General features: G+C 36.4%; 1 protein-coding gene across 1 annotated transcript in view; it reads right to left on the reverse strand.

Moving 5' to 3' along the window:
- TBX18 (T-box transcription factor 18) overlaps window positions 1–13,723 on the reverse strand; it is a 30,537-nt gene that overhangs the window by 13,304 nt on the left and 3,510 nt on the right. The window contains exons 3-5 of the mRNA XM_001926951.5: window positions 12,840–12,941; window positions 9,626–9,797; window positions 1,334–1,501 (exon numbers count right to left, since the gene is read on the reverse strand). Of these exons, the coding sequence (XP_001926986.1) occupies window positions 1,334–1,501; window positions 9,626–9,797; window positions 12,840–12,941 (442 nt within the window). The remainder of the gene's footprint in view (window positions 1–1,333; window positions 1,502–9,625; window positions 9,798–12,839; window positions 12,942–13,723) is intronic.

Below are 13,723 nucleotides of genomic sequence, written 5' to 3' on the forward strand. Positions count from 1 at the left end.
AAAGGTCAATTTCATGTTCCCTCCTAAAAGTCTATAGAAAAGTATGACAACGTGAGTGTGAGAGGCCAGGACATCCTCAACCATGGGACTGGTGTCACTACATGGAAGAGAGATGAGCCACTCAGTCCTAAAGGAGGACACACAGGATAGTGTCCCAATCTCCTAAGAAGCTTTAAAACAACAGGAAACACAATAGAGAGATTATAAAGCCTTAAATTGTTAACTGAGATGTATATAAATGTAAATAGAAGCAGAAGCCTAGAATAATTTTGCTGACTATTGAAATTTTTAAAAAAAGCTAATACCGACCACATCAGCCTCAACTACATTGCTATTTCTTATGAAAACTGGCCAGAATTGCATGGACCAAAAAATTGCCTCATTTCAATTCTCCAAGTGCTTGACACAGCCTTAAAGAAGTACATAACCTGGAGTGCCCATGTGGCACAGCGATAACAAACCCAACTAGTATCCATGAGGATGAGGGTTCGATCCCTAGCCCTACTCAGTGGGTTAAGGATCCGGCGTTGCCAGGAGCTATGGTGTAGGTTGCAGATGTGGCTCAGCTCCCACGTTGCTGTGGCTGTGGTGTAGGCCTGCAGGTACAGCTCCAATTCGACCCCTAGCCTGTGAACTTCCATATGCCACAGGTGTGGCCCTGAAAAGACAAAAAAAAAAAAAAAAAAGAAAAGAAGTACATAAGCTGATTCATTTAGAAAAGACATATTTCACTTCTCAAATTATTTCTAATTTTATAAAAGGATTTCTCCACAATTGCTCATCTCTGACTATAAGCTTATGCATCATTCTCTATCACAATTAGAGGCATGCTTTGAAAGAAGTGGATAGACCTTTGTATACATACCAAAATAACTATATGTGATAAATGCTTCTGAAATATTTGCCATAATAGCTGGATTGCACTTTTAAAATAGAGTGAGCTGCCAAATTCCATGCCTAGTGATACAGCTTACTCTTCATATGCTCCATGTCTAGTTTCTAGTCAGTACACATGTTTTCTAAGTTTAATTATGACATCAGGGCTCCACATCTCAAAACAGAAAGTAAACCTACACTGCCAGTCATGAGACACATTCTGGTCTAAAGAAATCCCCACTAGAGTAGCTTTACTTAAGGAATCATTCACACACACACGCACACACACACACACACACAAACACACACACACACACTGAGTGTCATAAATGGCAAATGCTCTATGACAATTCATAACACTTAGATACAGTGACAAGGATGGCTAGCTTTCTATCTGCACCTGAGATAAAAAGTCTAGATACCAATTCTCCTAAGATACCAATTCTGAGAACAGTACCTGCTGATTCTGATAGGCGGTGACAGTGGTGAAAACAGTTTCTGGAAAGGAGAACGCCTTCACTCCCTCCCCAGATGGGACAGGCTTGATGGGAGAAAGATCATCCCCACAGTCTTTACGGATGACATGGACTCGTGGTTGGTATTTGTGCATAGAATGAAGAATAATCTACATCAAGGAGAGAAAAGCCAAATTTGTCAGCAATTTCTACCCAATCTCAACACCATGACTAACTATTTAATGTGTAAAACAAATCCATGTTGGAAATAAAAATATCCAAGGATGTGAAAGTGCCAACTTAATAAAGTATATCAAAATTAGAATGGGACAGCGTGGAAATTATTTGCAAATTGTGCATAAAAATACAAAAAAAAGGAAATCATTACTTTGGTGGAAGCTTGTGTACAAGCATCTGAATGTAATATCAAATTTCTGTTTCTGAAAACACAAGAATAAATTCATAGGCATTTTATTTATAATGAGCCAAATGGAACACAGAGTCCAAAACAATAAAACTAAAAATGAGATTGAAATGATTATTTGAATTCCACCACACCCATCTCCTAAAAATAAGTATTCGCACACCAAGGTTTTCTTCAGAGAACATTTTTCCTCTGTTGTAACTACAGCATGCCCACTCCAGGGCAAAGGGATTTTAAGGTTACCCCAGGGTTTGCCTTTATGTGTGCTTCACAGTCTCTGGTTTGCCTGCAGAGCCAACCAGAGTCCGTGCTTGCATCACAACAAGGCTTCCAAAACCCAGATGCCCCGGGAGGAAAAAGCTCTCAGACTCAGCTAGGGGAATCTGATGATATGGTTCAACTGCCTTCTGTCCAATGATTCCACTTCTGAGAATTTATCCTAAGGAAATATTCCAAATTCAGAAAAGCATCTCATGTCCAAAGATGTGCAGTGCACCATTTATAACAGTGGAAAAACTATAAACCACTCACATGAGTTGATCGGTTAGGTAAATGAAAGTCCACACAATGGGATACAGATTATTCAGCCATTACTAATGCTTTTAGGACATTTTTAAACCACATAATGCAATGCTTCTTTTTAAATCTTAAATTAGAATAAAGGATCCAAGTTGTTCTTAAACTTACCATAACTACATAAAAATAGACAGTAAAAAGGACCCTTACAAAGATATGATCATCTCTGGATGATGAAATTGTGGGTGAATGTTTTCTTCTTTATTTGTTTTCTATTTTCAAGGTTGATGGAGTGGGGTAAAGAAATACCCGGATCTGATAGGGTTTTCTTGTTGCTGCCCAGAATCCATGGTTAGGTATTCACTAATGAGTTTAGGTAACAAATCTATGTCTTTCCTCAACTGTACACCTTGAAATCGGGTTTTGAGGTGTTAGGAGTTTGGAGAAATGCTTGAACAAAAGACTGGGTAAAACATGGTGGTCAGCCTGCCTCATGTTTTTCAGGATGTGCACAGTTTAATAGGCCCAATTCTGAGCCATTGGTCAGCCCAAACACAAATATCCCTCTACCTGCAGGGTGCCCCAGGAGTGTCTCCTTGTCACATAAGGATGTTTTTACTCTCTGTTATTAACCAACAGTTTGGGAGTTGATTAAACTAAAATTTTCTTTCAGTGGAGGAAATGCCTGTATAGCAGAGCTAATGATGGTGCTCACCAGACATGCTTGATGGAGGGACTGTATGAGTATAAGGAAAGAATGAAGGGACAACAGCCTGGGGACACACAACTTTCCAGGTCTAAAAAGGAGAGAATTTCGGTAACTCATTTATAACTCACAAAATCAATTTAAAGTGTTGCAATTGGAATTTTTTAAGATAAAAACTTATAAAATAAAGTAGAAAAATAGAGTAGGCTGCTTGTGGTAAGGGTAAGTATCATTTGGCAAAATACTGTATTTTCTTTGTGTGTATGTGTGTGCACAAAATCCAACATCTGATGTATGTCTGGCTATGAGTTAAAAAAAAGTTTGAAGAAACAAAGTTTGATTCTAATGATTCTAATGATTAGCAACTTCCAGAGCAGAAGAAAAAACGGAAGAAGCCATTTTACATTCAACAGAACAAAAATGAAGTGCATGGCCAATTTCAGAAGACTAGAATGAACTGACTTAGAATGAGGAAAACAAAAATTGATTTGGGTTTCTGTTTACTAGTCAAGGAAAACTTGGTTCTCGTTTACTAAGTTATTGTTCTCTCAAGCAGATGTTTCTATGTAGCTACATCAATTTTAATGTTGTCTATATTCTTACAGAATTTCTAAAATGACTTAAGGTGGGCTATATGGGGGTAGGGTGCAAAATCGCTATGCGTGCCGATGTTTGTATGTTAAAGGGTAACTGCAAAGAGTAACCTGAAAATTATTCAAGTGAAATAATGTACTTTCAATATTATTTATAGGAATTTAGCATACCCCTGGAGATTGTTGGGGAATGCTAAATAAGCCTCGCTTTTTTTATAAAATAGCATTGTTTTCTTTTTAATGAACTACCAAAGTTACAATGACAAGTGGTCAGTAATATTTTGGTTATTTAATAGAACTAGGGGAACCACTGGCTTTATAAATAAGGAGACCACAATGAAAATGCCCATGACTGAAACTCAGATAATTATAGCTGATCTGCATGTTCCATGCCCTCTGTTCTATTTGGATGGAGGATTTTTTTTCTCTTGCGCATTACCTAGGAGTATAGACAAACACACAGACCTTTGTCCACAAATACACTGGGTGCTTTCCCATGTACAGGTTAATACACATTTTTTTCCATGTTAAAGACAATTTGAGTCAAAAGAAGCATCATATTACTTATATTTTATCTGATGGGCCTTAAGTGCCTATAGTTTGACAGACATTTCAGCTGTGCCTTACAAAACTGCTCAAAAGAGAAACACCACCTGCTGATCCTGGAAATGTTCTAGATGACCTAAATGCCAGTGTTGGAACAAGTCAAGCAAAGAACCCAGAAGGAACAGATAACAAAAACCTGGTTCCCTGCAGTTTAGTGATACAAGGCACTGACTCACTTTGAATGGTGGGGTCAAGGCAGATACATCTGGTCTTAAGCTCAATCACAAAGTGGCCTTGGTTTTATTTCAGGTGTGATGCTGGATATGAAGCACTCCTTACAAATATGGACATTCAGGAGTTCCCGTCGTGGCGCAGTGGTTAACGAATCCGACTAAGAACCATGAGGTTGCGGGTTCGATCCCTGGCAGTGGGTTAAGGATCCGGCGTTGCCGTGAGCTGTAGTGTAGGTTGCAGACGTGGCTCAGATCCCACATTGCTGTGGCTCTGGCATAGGCCAGTGGCTGCAGCTCTGATTCGATCCCTAGCCCGGGAATTTCCATATGCTGGGGGAGCGGCCCAAGAAATGACAAAAAATAAAATAAAAGCCGATTCCTTTAAAAAAAGAAAAAAAAAACAAAAACAAATATGGACATTCAAATTCATCAGCACATTTAATTCACTCAAAATTCTCTGGTTCCCGTACAACCCATGCGAAAACCAAGACTCAAAGAACAAAGGTGATTTGCTCATGAACTAATGTTCGACCTCTAAGCTGTGGCAAATTCCTTCCATCAGGGAGATCTCAGCGACCTCCCGTGTGATCTTTTGCTTCCTCACCTGATTCTCAAGCAGAAACAGGAAGAGGGTGAGGACAAACTCAGAGCTAGGATGACTCTGTATCAAGGAATCCTCCGTAGCTGGAAGAAGAGACCCTCCTACAGGTTCCCAGGCTATGGCTGCCTGACTATGCTTCCCTCCAAAGCACCCCAGCACTATGGGTATGAGTCCTGTCAAGGTTTAAGGTGCACCATTACCTGTTACATGCCTTCTGTTCTGCAGGGAAATGTTCATCTAAATGTTTCCCTCTGGACAGCAAATCCCAGGTAAAACATGCATGTGGTGAGAAGGAAATACCGCCCCCCCCCCCCCCGCCGCCACGCCCCAAGCATGCTGACCACCTGCACAGAGGTAGCTTGAGAACCAGTCCTGGTTTGTATACAGTCCAAGATAAAGCTGACGATAGGTTACCCAAGGAGCAAGGGGGGATAATAAAGTCTTTACGACATTCAAGATCAGCTTTTGGGTGGTGGGGTGTTTCTATGTTTCTAGAGTCTCACCCATGTTCCTCTCTAAACAATCCCTGTTATTTGGAAAAATGAAAAATCACTTTGGGGAAAATCACAATGGTGCACAATATCATGTTTCATGCCTTCCTAGGCCCACTCACAGCCCTGTGACAATTTGATTCCTCCAACCTCTCTGTGTTTAATGAAAGTCCTAGATCTACATGGAGTTCTTAAGTCACCATGATGAACACTTGTATGTCTTTAACAGAGTAACACCTGATACTAAGAGGACAGAAAAATTAGAAAGTAAATTAAAAGACAAATTAGAAAATCAGGAGTTCCCATTGTGGCTCAGTGGGTTAAGAACCTGACATAGTGTCTGTGAAGATGAAGGTTTGATCCCTGGGCTTGCTCAGAGGGTTAAGGATCCAGCATTGCCACAAGCTATAGCACAGATCACAGATGCGGCTCGGATCTGGCAGTTGCTGTGGCTGTGGTGTAGGCCTGAAGCTGCAGCTCCCATTTAACCCCTAGCCTGGGAAAGTCCATGTGCTGCAGGTGTGACCAAAAAAAGAAAAAAAAAAAATCATCTCTCACTAGAGTCTACAGCTTGATCAGAGATTAATGTCACTTCTTTTAGAATGGGGGAATGTGCTCAACCATATAAGGGCAGTGGGGTGAGAGTCCCTGAGAGGTCTCTGCACCAGGAAAAGGACTGCGATTAGTCCCACCACAAAGTACTGCTGTCTTCTCAGACCCTGAATCACATCAACAGTAGAATAAGATACAAATTCCCGGAGTTCCCTTCGTGGTGCAGTGGTTAACGAATCCAACTAGGAACTATGAGGTTGCGGGCTTGATCCCTGGCCTTGCTCAGTGGGTTAACGATCCGGCATTGCCATGAGCTGTGGTGTAGGTTGCAGATGCGGCTCGGATCCTGCGTTGCTGTGGCTCTGGCGTAGGCCAGCAGCAAAAGCTCTGACTAGACCCCTAGCCTGGGAACCTCCATATGCTGTGGGAGAGGCCCTAGAAAAGGCAAAAAGACAAAAAAAAAAAAAAAAAAAAAGATACAAATTCCTAATCTCTAATCCAACCTTATTTGGGGTCATCAAACTGAGCAAGTATCACAACAGACACCTTCTTCATGGGGCCTTCCAATCTCTCCTGGCTGGAATAGTGTAGGAACTGACAGCACGATCATCTGGGTGCCTATCTTCTCTCCTCCTCTAGGCTAGAAGGTCACTGAAGGCAGAGACTATGACACTATACAAAGCCTTTGTTTTTAAATAAATAACAGACAAGAGAATTTTCCCTCCTACATTCTCTTCTAGTGTCAAGTGAGGCATACAAATACAAATTTGCAAAGGCAATTTCCTTGCTTCCAAAATGCACAGGTACATTTCTTTCTCTCCTGGTTCCCCACAAACACTAAATACTTTCCTTTATTAAACTATTATATCCTGTCACCAACCTTGAAAGAAAAATTTTACTGGAAGATGACACTTCTTCAGATGTTGCCTGTTTTTTGATTTTTATTTTTCTTAATAGTGAACCATTATAATTATTTAGGTATAAACAATTGTGGTTCAAATTTCAAACCGCTCTGTATTTTAAACAAATGCTGCATGATAATTAGTGTTATGTGTTAACTTGGCTAGGCCATGGTACCGAGATATTTGGTTAAACACAAGTTTCGATGTTGAATTGAAGGTATTTTTTAGTTAAGATTAATATTTAAATAAGTAGATTTTTAGTAAAGCAGATTACCCTCCATAATGTGGGTGAGTTTCATCCGTTCAGTTGAAAAACTTAAGAGAAAAGGATTGAGGAAGTCCCCTGAGGAAGAGGAAATTCTGCTTAGAGAACTAGGCTGCAAAATGAGCTCTCCTCGGGTCTTCAGCCTGGCATCTACCCTGAGAATTTCCAACCTACCAGCCCCCACAATTGCATAAGCCAGTTCCCTAAGATAAATCTCTTGATGTTAGATAGATAGATAGATAGATCGATCGATCAACTGATCTGGATAGACAGATATATTCCATTGGTTCTGTTTTTCTAGAGAATACTGTTTTAAATAAAGTCTACTGAAATTATGAAGTTAACATCATGTAGATGGATAAATTACTAGATATATATCTAATATTGTAGATACGTTAGGTATTAGCTATAAAGCCAGAAATTTGTTCTGAAAGAACTAGAATTAAAGAATGACTATATTTGTTTAAGTTGTTTAAAGGAGTTTATACTTTATATGTGACAGTGTATAGTTTTTAAACCCAATTATCCCTTTAAGTAGATATTCTCAAACTACAGAACTCAGAAAAGTAGAGTATATTTATATTAAAAACCCCTCAATGAGTGCACTGGTAAAATTTCACAGTTAGCTCTCTGAATAAAACAAAAGAAACAAGTGTCAAGTGAAAAATAAGTGCTACAACTTGATGATGTATATAAAGAAAAAAAAAAAGGGATTCAAAATAATGCACTAAAATATAGGGCATGACCCATATGTTCATAGCAGCAGTATTTATAATAGCTAAATCGTGGAAGCAACCTAAATCTCCATCAACAGATGAATGGATTAAGAAAATGTGGTGTATATGTTGCATACATATATATACACACACATGCAATGGAATACTACTCAGCCATAAAAAAGAACAAAATAATGCTATTTGTGGCAATATGGATGCAACTAGAGATTATCATACTAAGTGAAGTAAGTCAGAAAGAGAAAAACATATACCATATGATATAATATCTATAAGGAATCTAAAATATGGCATAAATGAACTTGTCTACAAAATGGAAGCAGACATGGAGAACAGAGTTGTGGTTACTAAGAAGGAGAGGGGAGGGAGAGGAATGAACTGGGAGTCTGGGGTTAGTAGATGCAAACTATTACATTGAGAGTAGATAAGCAATGAGGTCCTACACTATAGCACAGGGAACTCTATCCAGTCTTTTGGGATAGACCATGATGGAAGATAATATAAAAAGGGGAATGTGTATATATATATATTCATTTGAGTCATTTGGCTGTACAGCAGAAATTGGCACAACACTGTAAATTAACTACAATTTTTAAAAATACCAAAAAATAGGGTATGAAATTGAATTCAGAAATGAAATGTACTATGTTACCTTTCTGATCCTGTTTTAAATCTTAAAAGGCAACAAATAAACAAAAGCACAGGCAGTTTGAGAGACATGAGTCTTAAAAATCCAGATACTGCATTTGTACCACAACAAAATTTTACTTGAATGTCTTCATTAAGGTCAGTTGCTTAAGATATTGTCTAGCAACTTACAAATCACATCCTGTCATCACTGTTTTACTAGCTTATAACAGTTTGCATTTTTTTTAAAAGATTTGCCCGAAAATATCCTATCTTATGTCACCTCTTTGAGAAATGAAATAGTTGGCAGTCCTTTTATATACATTATATCTTCAAAAGGCATTTCAATCCTGCCTCAATCGAAACCCTCTCAAATAACAGAAACTTAATAGAAATGTCGGCATTGAATGGAAATCAGCATGTATCCAGAGTTACTTACTTATTAAAATAACAATGTAGAAATCTTGCCCAGGAACAATACTGCATAAAAGTTAATAAGGTGTTAAAAACGACTGTATTATTGAAATGGCAGACTTTAGCATACACATATGTATGTATGTATGTATGTATATATAATATTTCACCAGTTTTATGACTAAAAGGAATTATCATTATAACATATTTTGACACATTGGATGTCATTACAATACAATTGGGAGCTTGCAGATGGAACACACAAATAGCATAAGCCTGGACTATTACCGAGAAGCAATAAGCCTCAGATGGAAAAGAAGTGGATGCAGGCAGGACATAATAAATCATTATACCTGTTCATCCAACTGCCAAGAACTCATATTCAGAGTATACTACTTGGCACTCCATGGGATTTCAAACAAATGTTTGGGCTAAAAATGTCTGCTCAAGGTTCTTTCATTCCAATACAAACGCAGTTATCTAGTTTTACCTATTAAATGCTTCACAGAGTAAAGCCACTGCCATAGTCTCTGATGAAAATATAACCTTGTTTTTGCATTGATTATGCACAGGCTGATAAACCAGAAAAGGAAAATTACAATTTCAGAAAAGCTCACTTCCTCAGGCAAGTGCAGTATAGATATGGCTATCCCATCCAATGGGGGCGAATTAGGGAGGCCATCTACTCACATGGCCTTGGTCGTCCAGTTCATTGTTGGTGAGCTTCAGCTTGTCAAAACTGATTACTTGTCGCATCCAAGTCTCCCCCGAAGCAGGTGAGTCCGGATGAATATAAACCCGGGGTGGCACAGGGGAGTCAGCATTACCGGCTACCATCCATTTAGAGCTGTGGTAAACATACCTAGAAGGCAATGACAAGGCTCAGAATGTGGACTATTGCTTTCTTGGAGTTTCCAACCCAATAGACTCAGACAAGATGTGCACCTTTTTTTAAGTCTAAAATACAACAATTTGCTCTTTACAGTCAATGCATATAAAATAAGAATTCAAGCATGTTTTAAAAACTCTCTGAGGCAGTGTGGCCTATTGACCACTCAAAGTGGTATGTTAAGGATTTAATGAAAAATATGCACACTATCTCCACCATAAATGCAAATATCTGCATTCTTATGAATCATATTTATTCATGTTAGACATTCTGTCTGCATTCTGACATTTTTCATTTTTCATCTGGATATTCAATTGATGTGAAGAAACTGCAAGGGGTCAAGCTTCCCTTTAAGTAAATCCCCAAAATATCTTAAAGTGTCCCACATACTTTATCACTTTCCATTTTAGGTTATGTACAGACTGATGAGATAGGTGGTAGAAAGGCAACCGGAAACTGTCAGAAGTTTCAATGAATTTATTTTCATAGGAGAAAAAGTTTCACCTATTACCATTTAGAATTTTTTTTCTAACCCTATTACACCATAAGCTGAGAATATTCAGCTTAATTTTTAATCTGTATAATCCTAAAACGTAGGCCTTTATCTCCCACATTTCTCTTTCTTGACTGTTGTAAGAAAATTCTTTTAAATTTTTTTATACCACTAATTAAAATAAACATCAAACATTTAAAATTTTGGTATACCTAATTAATACTGCCTTTCTAATTAAGAGACAAACATCCTATTCTATTTATTTATATATGTCAACTATATTACTCTGTAAGAATATTTAAGTAACAATGTTTCAAGTAATAATATAAGACCATAACGTTTAATCATATTCAGATTATCATTTCTTAATGTTAATTTCAAATACACTAATTCAAAAACTAGAAACTGGTATGTCAATATTTGACTTTGAAAAGGGTAGAAAATGAAGTCATAAACTTAGATGTTTTTCTTCTATTTGTGTTTTAAAATATGGCATACAATTTCAAGCAACAATTTACAAATAGTCTCAGAGAATCCTGCCAGTATAGCATGGAAATTTCTTTTTAAAATAGCATGAAATATTTTTATAACATCTCTGGTGAGGCCCACTGTTTCAATCATGGTCATATATTTCATTCTCTTTTTTAGATCAATAAAGTTTCTATTCTTTAATTCCTTTTCTTGGGGAAAAATACATAATCACAATAATAAGAATAGGAATAAAACTTCCTTTAACTGATACAGTGTAATTTCAATAAATAAGTCCCTAAGTACATGGGCTTTTGTGAATATTAATTTTATATTCTAACAAATCATAATCTTTTTAAATTGACCAAATACCACTCTGAAAGGAGAGAATATGCCAAAAACAATGCTTCTACTATTGCTGAAAAGATTGGAAAATACAATGCAAATCTTAGAAATGCAAGAAAAAGCAGCACTCTGGATATAGCTATTACCAAAAGAAACAGAGTAACATCTCTATCAAATCCTTGGAAAAGTATGCATATTGAATCATTTAAAAATCCACACCCACTAAGGGAATAAACACTACATGTTACATATTCTCTGTGAAGCATTCTAAATATAAATACTAAAACAAATTTTCTCTTGAGATGCAATATTAATGAAAGCAAATTTATGTTTTACAATTTTCTTTTAAAATCTGCCATCTTAATACTTAAAATTGTTCTTGCTTTATGTGAGAATAATAAGAATCAGTTTAGTAAAATAAACCATCCAAAATATATAGGCAAGTTTTGGAGAAAGAAATAGGAGACAAACTTAGAAGAGAAAGGAATATTTTCTAAGCTCATTAAGAATTACATTTCTTCCTCAGCACAAAACCCAAATTAGAATATGCATTTTTAAACCCAGCACATTTAAAGAATAAACTTCAATGCCTTGTAGCTTCTGTCATGTAGTAGATAATTTTAGCTAAACTCCCTAATGAGTTATTTAATTAAAATAAATGATACAGCTTATATACAAAACACAAATAATAAAACTGTCCTTTATATTACCCATTCTTTAGTATTTCATATGTGCCTTACTAATTAAATCAGTATACTTTTGACACCATAATCCTGTTTTATAAAAGGAATGCCCCAACTTTTAAAAAGCGATAAAAGCCAAATCTGATTTAATTTAAAAACTTACTAAATTTTCTAGTTGTTTATATTTTAAGAAGAAAGAAGACCAAAATTTAAAGTGACATCTTTTGATCTTCCACTCAAAGTGTCCTTTCTTTAATATTAACATTTTTAACTCCTCAGGAAAATGAAAAGAATTGTCATTGAAAATCGCTGACTTGCTTACATGCAGAAGGAAAAGCAAAGATTGGTCTGATACTGAAGATTGTTTCTTTTACGACTTGATATCCAATAAATATAATTCTCTCAAAATCCAAACATTACAAAGTTTTTAAAAAATTACTGTTAACTATCAACTAAAAAAACAGCATGGTAACAAAATTCATTACCAGTTTAAAAATGTTTTCGTATTGTAATGAATTTTGAGATTTTGTTATTCTAGATTGTGAAAAATCTTCAATAATTTTCTCAAACTAAAGGGAAAAAGCCTGCACACAGTTATGATTTTGTACATAACAAAATAAAGGGAACTTATGTAAAGATGAAAAAAGCACAAGGACAATGAAACAATGTGTTCAGTATTATGTATATCTACAAACCATACTCAACATTTCCTCTCAAAATCCTAATCGAAATGTGAATCAATGGAAAAGACACATTTCATTCAGCAACAGGAAACTGGCCCTTTGTTAAAATTCCTCAACACTTAAAGACATTTCTGTATTTATTAAAAGCAAAGCAAAAAATAATTTTTCACATTTATTGCAAGAGAAAGCACAGTCTGGACTACTGGAAGTGACAGGCTTGGATTATGGATCTGAGACTTCTGCAGGCTTCTGGAAACAAATATCAGCCAGCACAGATCAAACAGATGTAGCCTATAAAATCCCTGCATTTCCTTTTTCCTCTGTACCCATCCAGTCACTGTACCTGTATCTCTTGTTGTCCACTGGCACAATATCCATGGCAATGTAATACTGCTGGTGAGGATCTAATCCAGAGATCTTCACTCTCATTGCTGGAAACATGCGCCTATGTATAACGGAGGGGAGGAAAGAGGGTTTTGGGTTTTGTTTGTTTATGATTACACTTGGAGAATGAATAAGCACAGAAAACTCTTGAATCTGTATTTTTCATAGGACCAAATGTATAGCATTCACTTTGGTAACGTCATTCAAAGAATACAAGGGCAGGACATATCAAAACCCGAGCCACTTAAACGTAATTTGTTGTACCCCGTATTGCATTCCATGTTTACTGAAATGTCAGTATAGCTAAAAGCAAAAGAAAAAAAATTGCACGCTGACATATAATGGCACAGAAAGCACTTTATTTTTTAAACAAAAATCAGTAAACAGACTAACTTTAATACTACAAATAACAAAATGTTCCAAATAATAGAAATAGAAAATTTGAATTTTTAAAAGTGATCAAATATATTATAATGTGAAATTTTAAAAGGGTTATAAAAAACCACAAGGAGCCAATGTGCCATGCCATAACCAAACAATATGTTCTTTATTGAGACAGGACTTCCTGTCTGCAGCATGGTAAAGGTGAAGTGCAAAAGTTGCTCTAAATTTGAAAGGTATAGTAAAACTTCTTTATTGAAAGCAGAAACTAAACACAATGTATATTTACAAAATCATTCCTTCCCCACCATCCCCTGAAAATACTTTCTTTTTTAACCACACTTACTCAAAACTTTGCTAATTAAAACAAATGAAAATTCACATTTTTCTTAGCTTCTCAGAGAGGTATATCAAAGGAGATGCTAAAGTAAATGCATTCATCTTTTAAAAGGGGCACAGTAG

The sequence above is a fragment of the Sus scrofa genome, chromosome 1 (genome assembly GCF_054392235.1).
Source record: "Sus scrofa isolate SSC_HxYL_T2T_F1_AM1 chromosome 1, Sscrofa_HxYL_maternal_Yorkshire_Landrace_v2.0, whole genome shotgun sequence".
NCBI classification, from domain to species: Eukaryota; Metazoa; Chordata; class Mammalia; order Artiodactyla; family Suidae; genus Sus; species Sus scrofa.